We start from the raw sequence: 23120 nt of genomic DNA, 5'->3' as shown, positions 1-23120 counted from the left end.
AGGCTCTTTCAATCTCAAGCAAATTACTAATCTGTAACTTTTCCTGAGAAAACTTACTGGGTTGCCTGTGCTGCTGTTAGCTCTCTCTCTTAATGCTGACTTTTTCCAGAGGGATCTTGATGTATAATCAGAAAAATTGCATCAAAAGTAAAAAGGAACAGAAACCACTAAAGAAAAAAAAATCTCAAAATGCATCTAGAAATTGCAGACCCAGACTCCAACCTCATGGATTGCACCTAGGCTTGATTTAATAGATCTGCTGCTTTATAAAATTAGCTTTATTTACCTATTAATGTAGTTAAGCTACAAGAGGGTAACTACGAGAGATTTAAATTGGATATTAGGAAGATTATTCATGGTGAGACACTAGAACAGGTTTTCCAAAGAAGTTACTGCTGCCCTGTCCTGGAAGAATTCAAGACCAGGTTGCATTGGGCTTCAAACAACCTGGTCCAGTGGAAAGTGTCCCTGCCCATGGCAGGGGGGATTTGGAACTAGGTGATGTTTCGGGCTCATTCCAACCCAAATTATTCCATGTTTAAAAAAAACAAGTATAAAAATCCACCTTTTCAGAGGAGACAGTCCTCCAAGTTCCTTGCTAGGGCTGGAAAACAAGAAATCCAATTGGCAAATTTTGGGGTTTTATAAATTTCATCCTGAAAATGAAAAAAAATCTGAAATCCTTCAGAAACTTTCCCAAGATGTGCATGAAGATAAGGAGAGTTCTGTAACCCAAAACAGTCCCTGGCACAGTGATGGGAATAGATGTATAGAAGTTAGGCAATTATAGTAAAAATCTAGATGTGAAAATCTTCCTAGTGGGGATCATGACACTGAATTTCCTCTACACGGGAATTTTGACCACAAATTCTCAACAGGAATTTCCTTAACTAACCTGACATGTCTCCATGGAGAATTCTAATTTCAGCAAACTTCTTCTTCCAAACCAAAAATATCTTCCTGAATTTCAGACAGATTCATTCTATACACGTTGACTCAGAAGTCAAATTACTGTATGACATATTTTAGCAAATGCTTATTAAAAAAACCTCTTCTCCGCAAGTCAGACTGCCCCAGGTTAATTTAAAACATAATTATAAACTGATTTTTATTAAACTAATTCAAAGGTCTGACCGAATTTTTTCATTGCAGCTCAAACTAGTTTCCCTCCTCCAGCTAATTCTACTGGGCAGGATGGGTTGAAATATCAATGTTGGGTTCATCCTCTAAATGATTCTGTTTGAAGAGAGACTTTTGAATCTGCTTTGAATTAATCTGATGTAGCCAGAAATTCTCCACTGATTTCAATAAGATTTTAATTCTCTGTAGGTTGTCTTCCAATGTAAGGTGAACTGGAGGGGTTTTCATCAACAAACCTCCTAGCAGAACTCACTATGCATTCCCCAAATAAATATATAGAAAAAGAGTCAGAGAAATAATAACATAAATGTTGACAACATAACAAAAAAAATGCGGAGGAAATATTTGTTATCCTTATTTATTTAATAAAGAAACATAATAAACTTGAATTTTTCCAGGTACAAACAGCTTAATATGTCCTATGATATTGGCTGATATTTTCCTTGCTCTTTTTGTAGCTTGAGTGATTCATGTGGTAGCCTTTATTGAACAAATCAACAGGAAAAAAATGGTAGCACTCACCATGCTTATAGACAGTGTGGGCCAGCTATTGAGTTTGTGTCTTAAACTAAATCACTGCACTGGGAGGTTGTATCATGGCTCGATTTGGATCGGCATCTCCAGTAACAAAGATCTACAAGTGAGGTTATTTGACATTTTTGAGGGGAGTTCTGTGTACCATACAAAGATACCATTCCCTCTTCATCCCTAAAGAAACACACCACAGAACAATAGAAAACCCAATAGAAAACCGACCTTCCAGTTACAAAGGTTTTTGAAAGCAATTTACAATTCAGTTTTAGAAAGTTGCACGTAAACATCTAGAGTTAAGACCCTCTTTCAGATTTTTTTTGCATTACTTTTTTTTTTTTTAATAGAGGTTTTGGGTAAAAGAACCATTTGTAATTGCATCAGTACTATAGGGTCTCACAGCAATGACACTCAAATGTCCAACTCAAGGGTGAAATGACCAAAGGAAGGGCTCTTCTCTAATAAAATCAGTGACCAACTAATTGTCTCTTTACATTCCCTTCATTACTGGGCCTGACTCTTAATAAAAACAGCTCTTGAATACTTTCTTATATAAGTTGCAAATAACTAAAATATTTTTAAAGCGGCATAACCAACAACTCACTTCTGAGTGCAGGCTGGCGTTTTCCTTGGGTTTCAGACAGTTTACATCATTTATGAAAAAAAAATCCCATGAGAAATGCTCCTTTTTCCTTAGCATTTTTCCGTCTTTTTTTTTTTTTAATATTCTAAAGCTTTGAAAGGAAAATAATTTTGCTACTTGTCAGCCAATAAATGCTTGTTCAGCAAGTAATGAATGTACTATTTTCTAATTAAACAGTTTCATTATAGGCAGCAGCTTGTTGCTAATGATCGATAAATCCCATTGAGGAGAAAACATTTCAATCAGTAAATCGTGTCCTCCGAGTGTCAGCCACTCTATAAACTCACAAGGTACATATATATGTATAGATATACGTATGTGTGTGTGTATATATATATATGCATATAAATATAAAAATCGCATACTCTTTCTGGGTGATATGTACAGTCAGAATAACATTACAGCATAAATACACAGGGAATATAAAGTTTCTCTAATTTGAGAAGCCTTGAGCAATTCTGAGTTTTTGGGGGAGGTGAGGAGTGGGGAGGGGGGGAGGAATAAAGAATGTTTTTACTTCAAGGAACGACGAGTAGTCCCCTTAAGTTAGAATCTAATTACATACAAGATTTAAAGGCAACAAAATGCCCAGAGGAACAGCCCTATGTTATACACCATAGACATGGGGTTAAAAGGGCAAGAGAGCATGATTATAATAATACTTATATAGTATGGTTCATTCCCTTATAGCACTTTGCAATCAGAAAGTCTTACAACACCCCTGTGAGGTAGGTAAGTATTATTATTCCCATTTTACAGATGGGTAAACTGAGGCACAGATAGGTTAAATTATTTGCCTAAAAATCATGTAGTAAGAATCAGGAATAGACCCCAGGAATCCTGATGGCAAATCCTCTGAACTAACCGATAGACCACTCTCAAGTGAATGCCTGAGACACCTCTCAATGAATGGAGAGAATATATTAGCCCATATTTACACAGATACATTGTCATCCTTTTGACATGTTGTCGTACATATTCTGACTTGTTTAGAGGACAGATAACAATGGCCATAGATAAACTTGACTGTAATGTGTTGCTTTAATTCTTGTTGCCAACCCCATGTGGTTTTTTGACTCCTTCACTACCTGGGATGTAACTAAATGTTAATGACAATACACCTTAAATACATTCTTGATATCTTTGCTTCTCCAAGGTGAAAAGCACAATTACTCTTCCTTTAAAGTGCAATGGCTCATTACAGAAATCTCAAGATTTTCCATGAAGTCCAACCAAACCCAAGTACAATCAGTCTGAAGGTGAACAAGAAGAACTTGTCTGTAATGATGGACATGTCTCTATAATTCCATAAATAATTTCTCACATTCTATTGAGGCTGAAAGATAATAAATAATAACCTATGTTAGCACGTAAAACCTCTAATACTTTTCTACAGCCACACATCCACCTTTCACCACATTGTCATTTCTTTGGCCTGAAGCTGAAGGACACATCAACTGTAAATATTACTTTGCCTACAGGAATGAGGATATAGCTATTATCTAGTAGATTTTTTTTATCAGTTCCTGTATTTCCTGTCCTTCCCCAGAAATCTAACCGTACTAGCTGAGAAAATGAAAGATGGACCTTGAGTAAAAAGGATTCAAACCCTCAAAATTTGTGTACAAATCCAGAGGTAATTCCCCTCCCACCTTCTTGATCACACTGTCACAGCCGTTCTGCACAGGCCAGTTGGCATTGATTTATTACTAGTAGTAGTATTTGCAATTTATTTTTTTTAGAGTAATATCGATGCACAGAGTTCCAAATAAGGCTGCTTAGCTCAGTGTTCCTGGGGAAAATGTAACCTATCCCACTACCTTAACAGAAACTTTGCCAGCCTAGATGGTGCTTTGGATCACTACACACAAACGTGATGCACTACTTCTATGGCGAGTTTGATTGCAGATTTCAAAGCAGATTCTTGAAACATACTAAAAAATTAGTGCTTTTATTAACAGTTTTACAAACAGAATCCATTATTGTCTAGTTTCCTGAAGGATAGAACAAGCCATTTTTCTCATTATTTTGACATCATTCGCTTCTCTGTTTTTTTGTTGTTTTTTTTTTTTTTTTTTTTGTGTGTGTTTCTGCTGATGTGCAGTTGCAAGTCCCAAGAGGGAGGGCTTAGTTTAGTGTAATCAACAGTTTAAATGTTGCTAATTTGATACTTCAATTATCAACAACTTTCCTCTTCAAGTGATGGGGATCCCGCAAGTTTCTATTACCTTGACTCAGAGTTCATCATGAAGAGTGTAAGGATCATTAATCTCCATGGAAAAAGAGACTTCATTTTTTTTAAGTAAAAAAATATCAAATATAATAAATTTATGAAAGACCATTCACAACATATACAGTAAGTGTTACATTTTGCTACAGCAGCTGTGATTTTTTTTTTTTTTCTTTTTAGAATGCAAGGTCATACATCGCCATAAGTAAACACACTAATATGAGTAAGACCTTAAATGAATGTATACAGCCAGGCTTTATCTGTGGATAGATATACACTGTGTTTACTGTTTTACAGTCTAGCTTATTCTTATTCACACCATTGATATAACAGCTATGACCCTGCAGAGAATCTTCCTGTGCATATATAAATATAAATATTGAGCCAAGTCAAAAAGAGCAGGGTCAAATGTTATATGACTTATTAGACTCCTGTAGTTAAGGGTAAAAACTCCACTTTTTTTCTTTTGCAACTAATTTTTAATAAGAAGGCTGCTTCAATCGTTGTGTAGTTACAGCATTACATTCTGTAAACAATGTTTTAAAGCATTCTAAACAAACACTTAAACAATTGATTCTTTATCCTTGTCGGGTGAGAGAAGACAATCTATAGCCTCATCGCTTTTGCTCACGTCCGTTATCTTCAGCTGGAGGTTTTCACTCGTGCCTCGGGTGACGCTGTCGTAGGACGGAGGGAAGGAGGTGGAGGACAGAGTTTCTGATTTGTCTATGGGCCTGCCGTAGTTTTCATTCATCATGAACGCAATGAGACCCTCCTTCTCGGGCGCATCGTCCTCCAGGATGCTGCTCTCCAAAGTTCTGTGCCGGTACAGGTAGGATGCCTGCTTCATGGAGCGCCGGAACAAATGTCTCCTGTAGGCCCTCTGGATGACGATGGCGGAGACCTCTTCTTGTTTCCGCCTGAGCGTCGTTGTTATCGGCTCGTAGGAGATCTTGGAGGGATTGGCTGCCATGAACTTCTCTTCCATCTGTATTTTAAGGGCATCCATCTCCCCGGATTCTCCTAGCACCCTTTTTGTAAAAGCAAACAAAATATCCAAGCAATGAATCCTGTCTCCGCTGACCATGGGCAGGTCCATCGCTATGAGTTTGATTTTGTTTGGTTTCGCTATGCGCAAAGGTTCTGACAGCGCGTCTGCAAAGTCTGAAAGTGCAGAATACTCAATAAACTGAGTGGCTTCGGGGTCAAACTTCTCCCAGATTTCATAGAACATATCAAAATCATCCTCGCTTAGAGGCTCTGTACTTTCCTCAGTGGCTACACTGAAGTTCTCTAAAATAATGGCTATATACATGTTTACAACAATGAGAAATGATATAATGATATATGTGACAAAGAATAAAATCCCTACGGCAGGGCTCCCGCAGTCTCCCTTTGAGCCATTTGCATTGGGAAGGTTTGGGTCGCAATATGGTGGTCCAGTGTTTAAAATGGGGTTGAGAAGACCATCCCAGCCAGCTGACGTGGTGATTTGGAAGAGACAGAGCATGCTGTTAGCAAAGGTTTGGAAGTTGAACATGTCATCAATCCCATACTCCTTCTTCACATAGGCAAAGTTAGCCATGCCAAAAATGGCATAAATGAACATGACCAGAAACAGCAAGAGGCCAATGTTGAACAGAGCAGGAAGGGACATCATTAAGGCAAACAGGAGAGTTCGAATTCCTTTGGCTCCCCGGATGAGTCTCAGGATCCGGCCAATCCGGGCCAAACGAATGACTCTGAAGAGTGTGGGAGAGAAGAAATATTTCTGGATGATGTCAGAAAGTACGGTGCCTTGAAAAGAAAAGAGACAGACAGCAAGTTAGTACATGGGAAATAATCTCAGGCTTTCCTTTTAAAGCAATCAGTCAGGATTATTGAGAAAATAAATGGAAAGTTGCCCAGAGTGGAAGGCTCACAATGAAGGGAAGGGCATTGTTGGTTTTTCATGCCCATTTAATCCATAAGAACTTGTGAGGCTGTAAGCAAAGAATGGTAGTGGCAGTTTTATTAGGGGAAAGATTTCTGTTGGTAATGAGAAACCAAGATCAAGTCAAGACACAGATAACTTCAGCTTTTTGACCGTGACCCACCTGAGAAATTTGTCGTGAGTGCAGATGTCAGAATTTGTCTGATATGACAACATTTTTGTCTGTAAAATAATGAGTCAGAAATGCTGGTGTGCTTGGCCTGTTTTATTTGAGCTACCACCAGAACAGTGCAGGTTTTTACTGTGTATCCACTTAGTTGGTTGTTTGCTTATAAATTTTTCCAGTTTCCCTGATGGGCTGGGAGGGAACTAAGGGCTAAGGCTGGGCTAGCAAGGAAACGAGCTTGCACCCCTGTGTTAAACTCTTCTGCAGGAGCAGAGCACTTGGTCCAGAAAGTCTAATGCCAAGTCCCTGGCTGCACTGAGCCCTGCTGAGCTCCTGATTCCTACAGGAAAACTGGCATGGCCCAAGGCCTATGACACTGAAACAACCTGGTCATGGGACAGCACTGTGAGCAGAGTGACAGCTCTGGTTAACTGTGTGCTATGGGCATTTCCAGAGCTTCTGACATCAAGGTTCTGGTGACAGCTGGGTGGCTGTGACGCTCCCTGGGTGACCCAAACCTGTGATATCCAGGCTGTTCAATGCCCCCAAAGTACAAGTGAGTGTCTGAGCACCGGAGATCTGCACTGGGATCTTGCAGCTTCCCCAGTCCACTAAGGGTGTTCAGAGCAGCAAGAGCATCAGCTGATGTTTTCCTACCACTTTTTCATTCACCTACTCCTTCCCTCAAAATTGAAATTTTTTTTCCAGAAGAGTTGAATCTCTGAGCTCTTTCTGCTCACTGGATCAGTTGATCACCTTCCAGCTGCTGCTACTTCCAGCTTTAGTGAAAACTCTTTCGGTAGGATTTTGGATTCATTTGACCTGCACTTCTTTAGCACCTAAAAATATCTCCAGAACAGCAAATGGCACAAGTTAACAATAAAACTGTGTCTTTCTGTTTCATACCTGGATGTATCAGGGTGCAGAGCTCTGATAACAAGGCTGAGAAAAGTCAGATTCAGTGCACTGCCCAAACCTGCCCTGAAGGACTATTTCAAACTTTTGTAATAAAAAAAATTAGCAAAGCAATAGCAATCCATGTGTGCCACTTTCATGTGGCTTTTTTATTTCTCTGTCATTGGTCATGCAGATCTGGTGTTAAGTGTATGTAGCAGGCAGTTCATGTTTTATCACCATGAATCATTAAGTGTAGAGTTTGATAAGCCTCCTATTTTTTCTGATCAAACCAGTCTTTGTTAGGCAGTAGTATGCTAGTCATAATTACATATTAAAATTGTGTTTAGGATTCAATTCTCTGAGTTGAAAGCATATATTATTGCACAAAATTAATTTTGCCAATTAATTTTACATCTACCTTTCTAACCTTGGAGTCTGGGTGAAAATCCAGGGTCACCTACCTACGATGGACAGAATCACAACCACAAAGTCAAAAATGTTCCAGCCGTTCGTGAAGTAGTAGTGTCGCAGAGCCAGCATTTTGAAGATGCACTCCCCAGTGAAGATGGCAACAAAAAGCATGTTGATTTTGTGGAGGATGTTCACTTTTTCTTGACTTTGGTCATCTGTTTCCACCATCATGGTAACCATGTTAAGGCAGATGAGAATCATGATGGAGACGTCGAAGGCTTGTTTTGAGACGACATCGAAAATAAAACCTTGGTATTTGTTCTGGGGGAAAGAAAAGGTTTAGTGGGGAAATCTGAGCCATGTAAAAATGATATAATTGTCTCCTGATTGATCAGAAACTAGAGGAAAACAGAGATTATATTGCATCTGGTTGGAACTTCATAAACTTAAAAATGAAGAATATTTTTTTGATGGAGTTTTCAAACCCATTTGCTCCTAATGCTTTTTGAAACTGCTGTAAACAAGACACTGGACTGTGGCCATGAATTTATTCAGTGCAGGCAGGTGGCCACTGGCATATGTAAATGGCACATGTAAATTGCAATGTTAGTCAATGCTGCAGAAGAGGGAATGTTGTACCACAGGTCACTGGACTTGTAAATATCATCCAAAATCAAAACATATAATTATTAAGTGCCTTTCATCTGGGAGCAATAAATCTTCCTATGCTGGAGAGTGGAATGGTGCTAATTCTAGTAAATAAACGTTCAACTATTACACAATATTCAACTGAATTATGCTGTTCTTACCAGTGGCCTTGGGATTGGCTTTTGAGGTTTCTTAGATCCCAGCTTTTTCATTGCATTATAATATTTTTTCTGTTCTTCTGTCATGAAGATGTCCTGGCCACCTAAGTATAGGGTGAGAACAACACTATTACCTTTGATGAAGAGAGCTTGCCTCTGTCCCCTTCCAAAGGGTGAATCCTCTCCTATTTAATTTCCTTTTTAATGTAGCTTTCATCAGGTTGGACTGCTCAGAGGGACAGTGGTGTTGGTGCACAGAGGACAGCAGCCCGGTCTGTGCTCCTGTGTCAAATTTTGTGCCAGAGATCCCCTCTGCCTGAGCTGCTTTGCTGCATTCTGTGGGGAATAGAGTCCCCCACCCTATATTTTCAGGATGCTCATGCTCTAGGGACACCAGGACTGCTACAGCTGAGCCTTTGTAGAAGTCCTGAAGGTGCTTTCTGCAGATGCCACTGCTGATGTCAAGGCTGCTGTGGCAAAGCCATGGCTGATAAACCTGCCCCTGGCCTTGGTCCCTGCAGCAGTCACAGGGTGATGTGTAGCATATGCACTACTTATCTTTTTCTTTTGTTGGTTAAAATTGTCAATGATGACACCAATGAAGAGGTTCAATGTGAAGAAAGACCCGAAGATGATGAAAATCACAAAGTAAAGGTACATGTATAAATTACATTCCCATTCAGGCTGCTCCTCGCACTGCAAAGGGAAAAGGGAGAGTGTGAAAATGGCACCACCTCTGCACACATCAGAATATTGATGCAGTCAAAACAAAGCTGTCCATTGGAAATAAAAGTTATGAAACATGAGAAAAATACTGTAACTGCTGTGAGCAGTCAGCTCTCGTCTGAATTTACCACTGATATCTGCAATGCCACAGTCATTTCAGCAACACTTCACAACAGTGTCACAGCAATCACACTGCTCCAGAACGTGCAACTCCAGAATAAATCCTACCAAATGCTCTCAGTCTGAACACAGAAGAGGAAAAGAACCCATTTTCTGATTATCCTAATGCCTCCATGAACTGATGGTACTTACAATAAAACAGAAGTATGATTGCAGTATAATTGAATCCTAATGAAAAACACTGCATTTTTAAGTGCAATTTTTTTTTTTTTAGTGAGGAGTGGAATGGAATAAGGTCTATTGCTGAAGAAGTGAGAAAGAGCTGATTTGAGTCTGATAACCTCAAGTCACCTCTGCCATGTTTGGTGACAGTGCTCAGATTTGCCCCATCAGCTCCTGGTATCTGAATAACGTGCATTCCCTAAATGCCATATTTTCTTGTGGGTAATCCATGAGTTTCATTCAGCAGCAGGGAATGTTTTCTTGTGGGTAATCCATGAGTTTCATTCAGCAGCAGGGAGGATACCTGTGCACATGTAGTACCAGAACAAATCACCACCATGAGCTATGCTATGCAAGGATAGTTCTCTGCTCCTGTGATGACATGAAGTTTTTCCACCCCTTATTCCTCCCCTTAGGCCTCAACTTTTGCCCTAAATTCAGCCTTTTAAATTCCTAGTACCAGAGAGCTGCCTCAAAAATTAACTGTAAGTGTAAACTTGTTATTCTCATACAATTAAAAGCAGGAAAGAATACTGTAGGTCTTTCAATAAAAAGATAAAAAACCACACATGGTGTAGGAGAAAAAAAAGGGAAATGCTTTTTTTTGTTTGTTTGCTTTTATGGAAAGCTGAAAGCTGAACAGGATGCAGGTGAGAGCTGAGCTGTCACCAGTCACCAGCGCATCCCAGGCAGAGCTGGAAGTTCACAGCACCCTCTTTGTCTGCCAGGAGCTTCCCCACGCTCCTCCAGAGGAGCTGCTGGCTGCAGAAAAGACACTTGCTCAAAGTGAAGCTGTAGGGAGGGTTAAACATTTGTCTCACAGGGCAGTTCAATCTGAACACAGCACTTTTAAAGACATGTTATCAACAGAAGTTGGAAAATAAGGCAATAAACAGGGAGAGGGGAAGAAATATAGAGAGCAATTTAAGTCTTTGATGGACTCAGACTAATTCTTGAGGTGCCTCTGTGTGCTGGGAGTTGTGCAGCAGGAATAGATAAATCAGTTTTGTAGGAGTAAGGGCCACATTTACTTTAATTTCAGGGTCATCATGCTCCAGTACAGCCACCAACAATGAGGGTCTGCAATGTCCCAGCCGGAGTAAGGCAGGGACTGGCACCCTGCATGTATTTAATTTTGTTGTGTTTGTTGTTAAGCACCATCAGTGCTGCAAAAGGCCATAGAACAGGAAATTATTAATTTCCTTGCAGAGACTTACCTCTCTTGAATCCACTGCTGCATACATAATATCCATCCAGCCTTTAAATGTGGCCTGGAAAAAAAATCCCACATAAGACATAAGCATATTAAACAAGTACACCCTGAAATGATATAATCTCCATGATGAACTTTCAAAATGCAATGTTGAGCATGTACTTCACAATTAATACATTGCCTGCCTTGCAATCTAACATGTGTCCTTGACTTTATGCTCATTTAGATATTTAAATTAATTCCAGCATGCTTTTCTCCTGGATTTTCTCATTTCTGTTTTTTGACTTTCTGCACTTGCAGGGATAAAGGAGAGGTTTTTAGTAGAGATTTTAAGAAGGAAAGAAAACATAACAATTAAATCTTTGGAAGTTTTGACCAGAAAATTTTCAAGTAACGAAGAGATATGGCTACACATAACATTAAAGGATATTGTCTTGCACAAGCCTTGCACAGGTGAGATGGATCCCATCCACATCCTGCTTGGATTCTGCCCTCTTCTAAACCAGGGCAAATCACAACAATATTAAACCCCAGGGAGTTGCATAAATCACAGCTGACTTGAAAGAGGCAAAGGCAATCAACACCTGCTGTGAGCCTGGCCCTGGAAAATCAATCTGCTTTACTGTTCAGATTTTCTTTTTATTAAGCTTTATGAAGTCGGTAGTTTTAATATGTTTTTTTAAAATAATTGTTTAAAGAAGAAAAGATTCCACAGATGTCAGTGTCTCTTATTGGAATGTTCAATGCAGTGACAGGATTCCTAGGAGGAACACAGGGAAATGATTTTTTACTATTCTCTAGCAAACCCATGACTCTTTGATCCCAATATTTGCCTCTTATTAGGCACAGGCTGATGCCAAGCACACCTGGCATTAGGTCTGACTCTGCCCTAAGCCCCCCTGACTTCATTTGGGCTCTCCTGAGTTGTTTCTCATTTGACTTCTGACCTATTTAGACCTGCCCTGACCTGAGTCAGAGTGAGCAGATAATGAGGCATTTTTAGATTTATTCATTTCATCAGATTTACACTGTCATACATGTAAGACCCACACCCAATATTTTTTTACATCCTACTGATACTTAAGTTGAATTTTGTCCTATTGTGTAGGCATACAGTTCCAGAAAATTCCAGTAGGAATTTGGCCAGAGGTAACCAAGAGAAACCCAGGCAGCTGGGCTGAGGTGGGCACATTCAGTGGCTTTAGAACTCTCTATTATTATATTTAATAAACTCTCTATTATTATATTAAATCCTGGAGGTAATGCTGCCTGCCCAATTCCTTCTGAATGCTACTAAGCCAAAGGAAAATGTACAAGAGATCAGTGATATTTCTCACAAAAGTATACATAAAATGGTGTTTGAAAGGTTGCACCTATTCTTATCTACTGCCTGAAAGAGATTAACCCAGTCACCCAAATCAAAACCCTTTGGAAAATCTCTTCCATGGTGCTGTGTGTTAAAAATCACTTTAGATGAAGTATCTACAGGAACAATCAGCATTTTTATTCAAATAATTATTTGAACCTGTCATGCTGACACTCCCTAAATATCCTAGTATTTTTCTTTCTTTGCCATTCTCTTTCTAATCTGATGAAAGACTTTCATTGCTGCCATTACAGCTTTCAGCTCCAAGTGCTGCTCAGGAAGGAAGGCTGGGATGAAACATGAAATCCTTTCCCTGTGGCACAAAATGATTGGATCTTAGCCTGTACTTTTCTCCCACTTGGGAGGAAATCTTTTCTCTTGAGCAGCTATTTTACCCCTCAGTGTGTACCACAGACTCCAGCAACTCTCCTGCAAAGCACAGGGGTTTGCAGTGATAAAGGATGATGAAGTGATCTGACAAAAATAAATATTAAGAGAATGAACTGCTGTGATTTTCTGTTTCCCCCAGTTGTCGAGAAGCAAGAGAATTAAAAATCTGTGGGACATCTGGAAAGCTTCCCAGGACACTTCACCTGCAGAGGGTAAAAGATACCGAGAATGAAAGAAATATAACACTGAGAAAAGAAATTATTTATCTGGAATTAGTAACCACTTACACCCTGGATAAGGAAGTGACAAAATCTGTGTTTGAGTGTTTGTGATATTATCCTGCCTGGAAGCTGTCCAGAGAAGCACCATTTTCTACTGAAACTGTCATGTGATGAGATTATCTACTGATAAACTCATCCTGGGATGGGATTACATTTCGTTATTTCACTGCTGGTTAGAGCTGCAATGCAGCAAATTAGTGGGGAGGGGGAAAGGTGGGATGGCACTGGCTGCCCCCAAACCAAATGGTGCCTTGAAGTAAAGCAAGTCTTTAAATCTGTAAGCTTCTGGAATTTACTTCTCTTTTTTCTTTCTCTTTTTCTTCTTTTTTTTTCCCCTTTTTCTTTTCCTCTTTTTCTTTTTCTTTTTCTCTTTTTCTTTCTCTTTTTCTTTTTCATTTTCTTTTTCTTTTCCTCTTTTCCTTTTTCTTTTTCTTTTTCTTTTTCTTTCTCTTTTTCTTTTTCATTTTCTCTTTTTCTTTTTATTTTCTTTTTTTTCTCTTATTCTTTCTCTTTTTCATCTTCTTATTTTTCTTTTTTTTCTCCTTTTCTTTCTCTTTTTCTTTTTTTTCTTTTTTATCTTTTTCTTTCTCTTTTTCCTTCTCTTTGTCTTCCTCTTTCTCTTTCCCTTTCCCTTTCCTTTTCTCTTTCCCTTTCTCTTTCTCTTTAATTTTTTTCCCCCCAGGAAAGGAAATTGTTCAATAAAAATGTCTGCTTTTTGTGGCTGAAACACTGGCCTTCACACTGCTGAAATGTTTCCTTGGGCATTACTGTTGATGAGAGAAATTTCTGAAAGCTAAACCAGAGATTCTCTTGCACATTCTGCATGCACAGTGACAGTAAAATCAGGCATTGCAGTCCACAGAAGTGCAAGAGATGGTGTAATGCAGTAACTTTAGACACACAGCTCTGCCTCATGACCATTTTGTGCCTGATTTATGGGCTCAGTCAGGACTTCAAACCTGACATGAGGGATTGCTTTAACTCTGCAGCTCCTGCTTGCTGTGCTGGTCTAGAAGTGCTTTAATCTCCCCACTCCTCATCTGGAGCCCCAAAGTGACAGAGTTAATGGGACAAATTCAAATATAAGTGGGATATAGTCAATCTAAGTCCATTCTGAGAAGAACTTTTCCAAACAAGCCAGATGCTGCATGAAGGACCACTTATTTCCTGGATATTCTTCAGTAGATGGCTGAAATTTCAAAATACTTTTCAAAAAAATACACAGAGGTGATCACAGGGTGGAAGCATGGGATTTTGCAAGGGAAATGCAAAACTGCTACTGGAAATTTAAGATATTTCTTTGATCAGTTCAAATACAGATCAGTTCAAATACCTGTGTTTATAGAACACAGGTGCTGTGATACTTTGGAATACAGAAAAACTATTCCTGAAGCACTGGGTGGTAGCAAGACCTTTTTCCTGCTAGATTAGGGTTTTAGGAGTGTTAAATCACCAGGAAAGGGAATCACCCTTCTTGCAAGTCAAAAAGCTGTGATGACAAAGATCTTTCCCTCCCCATGAGTGAAGCATTCCTCCTGCTTGTAGGCTGAGCAGAGCAGTTACCTCTGTTATTTTACTAACCCGGTTTGGGACAGCCTGCTTTTAGTTGGAGGAGCTTGACACTTAGCATGAATTTTCTCAGGCTCATTAACCCAAAGTGGCAACTTCAGGACACCACAATGGATCCCAATCAAGGCAGGGAAAGAGCAGAAGATATCTGGGGCAAATTTCATGCAGAAAACTTTCCTCTGGGAAGACTCATGCCCTAAAGCTTCCACAGTAAAAACTTTCATTTCTTTCAAATGTGCTGCTGAAGAAGGCAGAACATCAAGCAGATTTGTTTTCCCCATTTCCATTTGGATTTGCAGGTATTCCAAAGGAACTTCAGAGCCACTCGGATCCGTGCTGTGGCAGATGAAAATGTCAGCAGCCAAACGCTTGTGTTTGGGATCCTGGCAAATCCCAATTGTAACCCAAATGCTGATCTCCCCCTGGCCCTGCTGTGCACAGGGATGCACAGAGGTGTCTGACTCCCCAGGGGAGCTGGGCTGTCAGCTGGGCCCCTGCATTTCCCACGGGGGTTTGCCCATGAAATGTGAGCCCTTATGGGGAATATTTGGCAAGGGGCACCTGTCACTGACACTGCTGGCAAAGGAGATCCAGATGTTTGGGCCCCTTCTCTGTGTGTGGCACCTTTTCACTTTACTGCCATAAGAGCTCCAGGTGCAGGATTAAAGCCAAAATCAATCCCCTGATGGAAACTGGCTCCTGCTCTTCCTCTGTGAAGAAGGAGCTGCCACCTGTCATGGAAATCCTACCTGATTTCCTGCTAAAACCAGTTTGTTCAGCCTGACCAGGCCTAGGTTTATAAGACTTCTTTATAAGATCTATTTCTCTCCTACCCAATATAGGATCACAGGTTTGAAAGAAACCATTTTCCCATTTTCAACTGGAAAAGAGCCCATTCTCTTCCAATGTATGCTGAGATCCACCTTACAACCAGCTATGTTTCTTCTGCCACCACTGATCCCAACAGAAGCAACTACTTCAGGATATTCCTTAGGAAATGCCAACTTATGAACAGCTGAAGATTTTCAGAAAACTGGAGCTTGATTCTTATAAAAGAAATGGTGAAGGAATAGTTATCTCTCTGATGGAGTTTTTCCTCCCCATAAAGTAGACAATTGTTATGTAATCAGAAGAATTAAGAAACTTCAGGTAAGGCACAGTATTTTAAACCTGGAAATTCTTGCTCCTCTACATTGGATGTTTAAATGAAAGACAAAGAAAACACTGTTTGGAACAGAAAATCTAATTAAAAGCATTCAAAGTGAAATAATCTACCCTGCATGGCTGAGCTGAATATCATAATTATGTGCAACAGATAAAAGCTCTCACTCTCAGCAAGTTTGTGTCATGGAAAGAATCAAAAGTGGTTGTGCCCATTCCAAAGTTTCTGCTTTCCAGAGGGTGTGAAAGAAAAACTCAATGGACACTGACCAGAAGATCTCAAACTCAAGTGTTTGTGTACCAGGAACTGCACACAAGGATTTCTACCAGAAAGGAAAATTGTTTCATGGAGCTGTTGCATGCCTCTGTGACAGAGAAAAGCAGATCTGGGAAAAACAAACTCACTTCCTGGGAAGGAGAAGGTCTGGCAGATCTGATGGGGACCTGTGGGATGCCTGTGCCCCTTTGGAAGGGCAGGAGGGGGCTGAAGGCAGTGCCCTGATGTGTTGCAAAGGGTGGATTCTGTGGGTGACAAATGAATTGGTCTCCCAGAACATAATTTTTTTTATCCCAGAATTGAGGGATGCCATCACAGGTGTTTCAAGAAATAAACCTCCCTGCCCAAAAATGTAGCAAGGAGCTTATTTAACTCTGCATGCAAAAATTGCAATGAGCAAATACTGCAAGTGCACATCCAGCACCTGCCATCATTTGGCTCCAGATTAGGAACAATTGGAATAAGCATCATAACCACCACTTTATGTGAGGGCCCTGTGGAACTGAAACACAAAACAATTTGTCTGAAATCACTCAGCAGTCCAGCAGCAGGGACTGGACAAGGTGGAGTCCCCTGTAGTTCTTTCTGTTAGGTTGTCCTGTGTCAAAACATTGTGAATATCAGTGCATACAACCCATTTATCCATATTTTACATGTGATGGTGGGAAAGGTTGTAGAAGTGGCTTCCTTTTGCTTTTATAGCTCAAATATTGCCATCATCTTTGAACCTCAGCAGTCTCTTTTCTGCTATGTCCTTGCCACCTTCCCAGAGAGGCTGGGCTGGGGGTGGTCAGCAACCTGATCCCCACCATGACCAATAGTTAAATTCAATCTGAATCATTATTTTAGCAGGTGGACACAAGGTGAGGAATCAGAATGAGATGCACCAGTGTCCTTCTCAAAAATGGAAAGTGAATAGAGGGACATAAATTAAGACTACAGCTTCATGCAGTAACTTCAGCTGGGAAACTGAAGGCACTAGAAATTATTTTTTTCCCCAGCAGAATACAGTGAAATCCCAGGCTGTTCAGGAGGGCCAGTACATCCTGTCTGCATGGACAGTCCTTCCTGTATCATAGATTTCATAGTGAGCAAAATTCACTTCTGGAAGTGAACTTTTCTCTGGATTACAATATTGACAAAATGATCTTTAATTCACCTCAATAGTCCAATCACCTCTGAGAGAACTGTATTATTGACACAGCAGCAGAAACCCAAATTAAAACCATAACTGCCATAATATCTCTAGGCCAAGTTAATAGGCAAAATGTGATTTATTTACACTTGAGAAAAGTTATTATCCTGAGAAACCCAGAACAGCCCAGAGGTTAGCCTGAGCTTTGGAACTGATGGTTTCAGTGAGAACCAGCAACATCTGCCCATGAGTTTCTGGGGGTCACACTTACCACTTGCAGCAGAGCCAGGTACCCAGCACCAACATTATCAAAGTTAACTTTAACTTTTGTCCAGTAAAATGTGCCTGACACGTTGTAAAGGATGCAGTCACTCATGTTGTTAATAATTTTAGAGTCCAAAGGCATATCTCCTTCTGTCTTATTAATGCACTTCCCAAACTTCCCAGCAAAGAGGTTCACTCCCATGATGCTGAAGATGAGCCAGAAGATGAGGCAGACGAGCAGAACATTCATGATGGAGGGGATGGCTCCCACAAGGGCATTGACCACCACCTAAGGGGAAACAGGAAAGGGAAAACAGAATTAATGTCAGCACTTGTATGGACACTTCATTAACAAGCTGCTGTGCACCCCTGATTAATGAGCCTGAACCCTCACATGGTGACAGGGGGATAAGCACTGACACTGCCTAAGGAGCCAGACCACCTCTAAAGGCTTCAAACATGACTATTTTTTTTCCTTTTGGTGCTCAAAGAAGGAATCTGTTGGCATCCCACCCTAGGGCTGATGCTTTTTCAAGAGGAATCTCTGAATTCAGAAGTCATCTTGACCTCTCAAATCTTTCTGGATAGTACACTTCAGTCAAACTAAAATAATAATGTGATTAATTGGAAATGGCTGGGGTGCACTACAGTGACTCAAAATAGAGAAAAAAAAGATTTCTGAAGTCTTTAAATCCACTCAGGCCTCTGTAGCCAGTGGGTTGTGAACTATGGCTGTGATAAATTTTGCTTAATTAAATAATAACAGATTGAGACATACTGTACTAAGCCAGCTTCCCCTATCTGATCAGTATGCATGATTAAATGAGCAAAATCATTCTAATTTAACAAAATTTTTTTTTTCCTGTGTCAGGCTGTAAAATTCCTACACATTAACCCAGGCAGGGCTGTAAGCCCCTGCATAAAATCATACATTGCAACAAAAAGCAGAAGGAGCTTTCAAGGTGTGTGAATGATGGCACTGGAAATGGACACCACGCTGAAGCCAAGCAAAAACCACAAAGCTCAGACCATCTACAGACCCTCCACAGCCAGGTTTGAATGCAGTGCTCTGGTACCACCACATCACAGAGGCAAGGTGCACATCATTTGCTGTTCTGAGAGCTGCTGGGGTTTAAGGTGGTAAAGGCATCTGCGCACATCAAACCTTACACTGAAAAATCAGCAAAGATCACTAAAGAATCAATCACAGAATATCCTGACCTGGAAGGGTCCCAGTTCCCAATCCTGCACGGGACATTCCAAGAGTCACACCATGCAAGACATTTTCTGAGGGAAGAACTCTGTCACAAAGTGTAGTTTTCCCCTTTCCCATGCCAACCACAGCCTTTGGAGATGCTGCCTTTGCATGGTCCAGGCAATGCTGCCTCCCAGATGGATGCAGACAACCAGCCCCACAACAAGAATTTCTCTCCATCCCCGTCTCATGCTTTGGAGATTAAAATCTGATAGGAGGGCACTCAGCTCTTCTTCTTCTCCATCTACATTTCTGAAACTGAGACAAGGTGATATTGATCCATAAAAATTAAACTTTATTCAATTGGTGGATGTGATTATGGGAAATGTCAGCTCTTCTTTCCTCTTGTGTTAGTGTCCAATTTTCTGACAAGCTAATAACATAACATTCCCTTCTCCATCATTTTTGCATTGCTGTGGAAGAAAAATACCCAGAGGAGTGAAATGGTTTTCATGCATGTATAGCAGCAGCTTCCTCTACAGCACACAATACAAAATTATGTAGATCTTCCAAAACTCAGATTTATATTTTGTGCATTTATGAATGAAGCTGATTTTCACACAGGAAAAGCTGTTTGACCAATTGTTTTGTTTTGTTTTTTCTGTATAGGCCCATTCCTGATGACTTTTCTTGGGTTTTTTTTTTTGTTTTGTTTGTTTGCTAATTTTATCTTTCAGTTTTGGACGTCAATCAATTTCTAACTTCATCATTTTTAGACCAAATTTACCGTGTTAACCAAAATGCCAAATAATTTCCAAATCAAGGGCCTGTTTGGATATAGCCTTGGCTCTTGTCAAAGAAGTTTTCATTTGCTTCTCAGCACAACAATATTTTTCTTCATTTTTAACCCATGCCAGTAAAAACCACATGCATTTGTGTTACATGTGCTGCTGAACCCAGGTTTCAGCAGGACAAGTGATGGCCATGCCCACATCCTGCTTTTCCCCTTCTGCTGAGTTATGTTCAATGGCCTGTAGATAACAAAACAAGGCATGAGGCTGGAGCAAATCCTGCAGCACCTCTCTGAATTAATTATTAACAGGAGGGTTCATTCTTCCCTCCCTGCTTCTGCTCTTACACCAGGGTGATGCCATTTGTTCTGGTGGAAGTTTTGCACTGAGACAGGTAAGAGGAAGACCTGGATACATAAAGGCAGGTGATTATCATAAATTCATATTAAAAGTTGCACATCTTGCCATGGAAAAGGAGGAATTTCTGCTGCACTTTGGAACAGCAGCACATAAATCCATGTGTAAGAAAAGGTTTCATACTTGCTGGTTTCCATCAGTACCTTTACAGGTGAAACCACCTTCCAGGTGACTTCTCTGGGGACATCCTGGAAACTGAGCCACCCTCTGCCCTAACTCAGAGTGGTGCAATCTAGATAACCTGTGTTTGGTCCCCAGCTCCCCTGATCCCACAGGCCACCTCCTCAACCAAAGCTGATTCAGATTTTTAATCCAGAAATAGACTTGCACGATGAGTTAATCCCCCTTTGCTCTGATAGAGCCCATCAGACTCCCCCCAGTGATTTCAGGCCCAGACTAAAACTCCCAGTGAAGCTCAGGCACAGCTTTTGCAAAGACATCTAATTTACAGTGTCATGATGTCAAATAATGGAGGAAAGAATGTATTATTAGATAATCTGTTCCTGGTGCCCTTTGTCCTCAGTTTTAGAAACAGTTGCTGCATTTTTGGGTGGAATTTGTTGAACTTGAGGCATCTTATCTTAGATGTCTTCTCCTATCATTCCCATCTTCACTGGGGGGGAGTTACCACTGCACATTGCTCTGGGTAATTAAAAAATCAGAGCTTCCTTGTAGCTATCATGTTTCTTTCAGATTTTTAATCACACTCATAGTTCCCTGCAGAGACTTTCCCGTTTTTAATTCACCCTTTCCAGCACTTTCATGGAATTCCAGTGTTGAAGCACTGCACTGTCCCTCTGTTTCCTGGGTTATTCCCCTGCATATTCTGGGATTCTGGCAGTCACCTCATTGGTCAGACTGGCCCCAAAGCCTGTGTCCTGCTGAACAGTCATCCTGATCCCTGTGTCCTCCTCAGCTGCTGTTTTCCAAGAAACATCCCCCAGAGTGACCTGCATTCCTCCTCCTGAGGTAGCCAATGTATGTGGGTTCATTAAAATGTGTGTTGTACAACAGATCTATTTTTCACTGGGATCCAGATCAGCCAGCATAATTCCCTTATCTGTAATTTCACTTACACTGATTTTGAGTGCTGCCAGCAAATATTTTATATTTTCTTCCAGATGCTGTTAAAGTACAGATTAAAGACAGTTCTCATTCTGAACAATTCCTCACCCTGAGATGCTCATCACCAAATTTACAGGGTGGTCACTGCTTACAATTACTTTTGGGGATCCATCACCCATTTTAAAATGTGTTTACTTGTCTTGGTACAAAGCTCGTGTTTGCATCACAATATCTCATGGTATCAGATTCCTCTCTGAAATCCAAGGATTCTGTATCAGCACAGTTACTGTCATCAGCATAATTTGTAATCAAATCAAAGGCCCATATCAGTTTTACAAGAACTATTCCCATGAAATCATGCTAACTAGCATTAATTATGCTGTTTCTTTCCTGCATACATCTTGCAGCAGTCTCACCATGACTTTGCCCAGTATCATTTTCACATTAAATGGTCTCTCATCATCCCTTTCATCCTTCTAAAATACTGCCTAAAACACTGTAAATACATCCTTCTAAAATAACCTGCCTTGCAGGGGAGTGCCACCTCTGAAACAATTCCCTGATGGACAGCAAATGGGGAGACAAAAGAGATGTCATTATTGGGGACAGGCAGATCTAAGGTTCTTTATTCTGGGCTCATGAGTGAAAAGCCTCTGTCAGGTGGGATCCTGGTTTTTCTGGGGTCTTTCTCTGAGGATTGAGGGGCAGGATGGCACCAGTTCACCCTTGTTTTGCAGACCTCTCATGGCACAGGAGCTGCTGAGGCTTGTGTCAAACTTGCACTGGACTCTCTGAATTCAGGGAAAGAATTGAGGTCTGATGGCAACAGATTCTCTTGGCCACCCAAGTGCTACTCTGTGCCTTTGTCTCAGGAAAAGTTGCTTCCAAAATTTAGGCACAACAATATGGTAAAATAAGTCTCTTACTGCAGTAAATGAGAACTTTCTTGCTCCTGTTCTAGCCCTTCAGAGATGTTTCAGTTATTCAAGAAAGAGGCATTATAATAGAACAAACTATTAATGATTTTCTCACTGTCAGTGTTTGCTTCTCAACATTATCATTATTTAATCCATCCCTGTGCTGGCAATTTTCCTGTGCATTTTGGAGCATATGAACTCCTAATAATGAAAGGTCTAACTGTCCCTAGTCTTGTTAAGTGTGGTTAGACAAACTAAAACTAAAATGATTTGCTTTTCCAATAGCACGTATTCTCAATTATACTTTATCATGGTTTACAAGCTAATTCACCACCTCTGATAGCTCAGAATGACTGAATATGTTTCAACTGCAGCCATGGTACAGGAAAGAAAAGGGGATATTGAGTCAGGGAAGGAAATTTGCTGGGCTGATCCACATTAAAGTCTTCATCAAGCCAGCCTCTTGCTATTCTCAGAGAAAAATGAGTTTTCATGTTACTTTTTCTCTATTCTACTAATGCTTTTCTGATGTTTTTGGCTCATTTCCCCACTGCTATTCAGGTTTGAATCCAATTTAGTTAAACTGATGTGAAATTATGAGCAAACAATTGTATGTGAGCTTAGAACACACTGAGTTTTGCTTGGGCTTGTAAATCCACCAGTAAAAGCTAAGCCTTCATAAGCCAAGTCTAAACTGATTTGAGAGAATCTGTGCCCAAATCACTCTGGTAGTTAAACTCCTGCTTTTGCTAATACTGAATGCTGAAATAGTTCCATCTGTGAATGTTTAATAAAGACTTAGAGTGAGGTCATCAAATGACAGGAGTGAGAGCTTTAATTATTGTCAGTAGCGCAACCTCACTTTGAGTCTTTGCACTTTGGTTTTGTGTTATTTGGTCAATTACCTGCAAAATATTGCCTGACTGCTGGAAAGATTGTGGGCAATTCAGGTTTGGGTGCCTGGATAAACAGAGCCTTTTGAATCTTTTTGGTCCTAGTACCAACACAGAGGTGGTCTGCAACAATACTTGCCTCATCTTCATCCACAAAAATAATACGATTTAGCTAATCACAAAATCTTTGGAGCAAAGTGTTATATTGCCAAATCTGGTCATCCACAGAAGAGGAAAAGAATGGATGTGGGGTTTTCCTACACTGCTATGTGGTGATATTTCCTGGCTCATCTCAGATGTTAGGTCCTCCAGCCTTCAGTCTCTTGCTGTGAGAGCATTGCAATGAGAATAATTCATTGCT

At 40.3% G+C, this 23120-nt stretch overlaps 1 protein-coding gene across 4 annotated transcripts in view; it reads right to left on the bottom strand.

The window, feature by feature from the left end:
- Positions 1 to 1482: 1482 nt before the first annotated feature.
- The window catches only part of LOC129118645 (sodium channel protein type 5 subunit alpha-like), a 218246-nt gene continuing 196608 nt past the window's right edge, over positions 1483 to 23120 (bottom strand). For all 4 annotated transcript variants that reach the window (XM_077188165.1, XM_077188117.1, XM_077188218.1 and 1 more), the window contains 6 exons: positions 17489 to 17770; positions 11043 to 11096; positions 9312 to 9453; positions 8761 to 8861; positions 8002 to 8272; positions 1483 to 6341 (listed from right to left, as the gene is read on the bottom strand). In XM_077188165.1, coding sequence (XP_077044280.1) covers positions 5107 to 6341; positions 8002 to 8272; positions 8761 to 8861; positions 9312 to 9453; positions 11043 to 11096; positions 17489 to 17770 — 2085 coding nt within the window. In that variant the 3' untranslated portion in view covers positions 1483 to 5106. The remainder of the gene's footprint in view (positions 6342 to 8001; positions 8273 to 8760; positions 8862 to 9311; positions 9454 to 11042; positions 11097 to 17488; positions 17771 to 23120) is intronic.

Source organism: Agelaius phoeniceus, chromosome 1, assembly GCF_051311805.1.
Source record: "Agelaius phoeniceus isolate bAgePho1 chromosome 1, bAgePho1.hap1, whole genome shotgun sequence".
In the NCBI taxonomy this organism is placed as follows: Eukaryota; Metazoa; Chordata; class Aves; order Passeriformes; family Icteridae; genus Agelaius; species Agelaius phoeniceus.
Note: the sequence above shows the minus strand (reverse complement) of the source record. Positions and strands in the feature narration are given on the sequence as shown.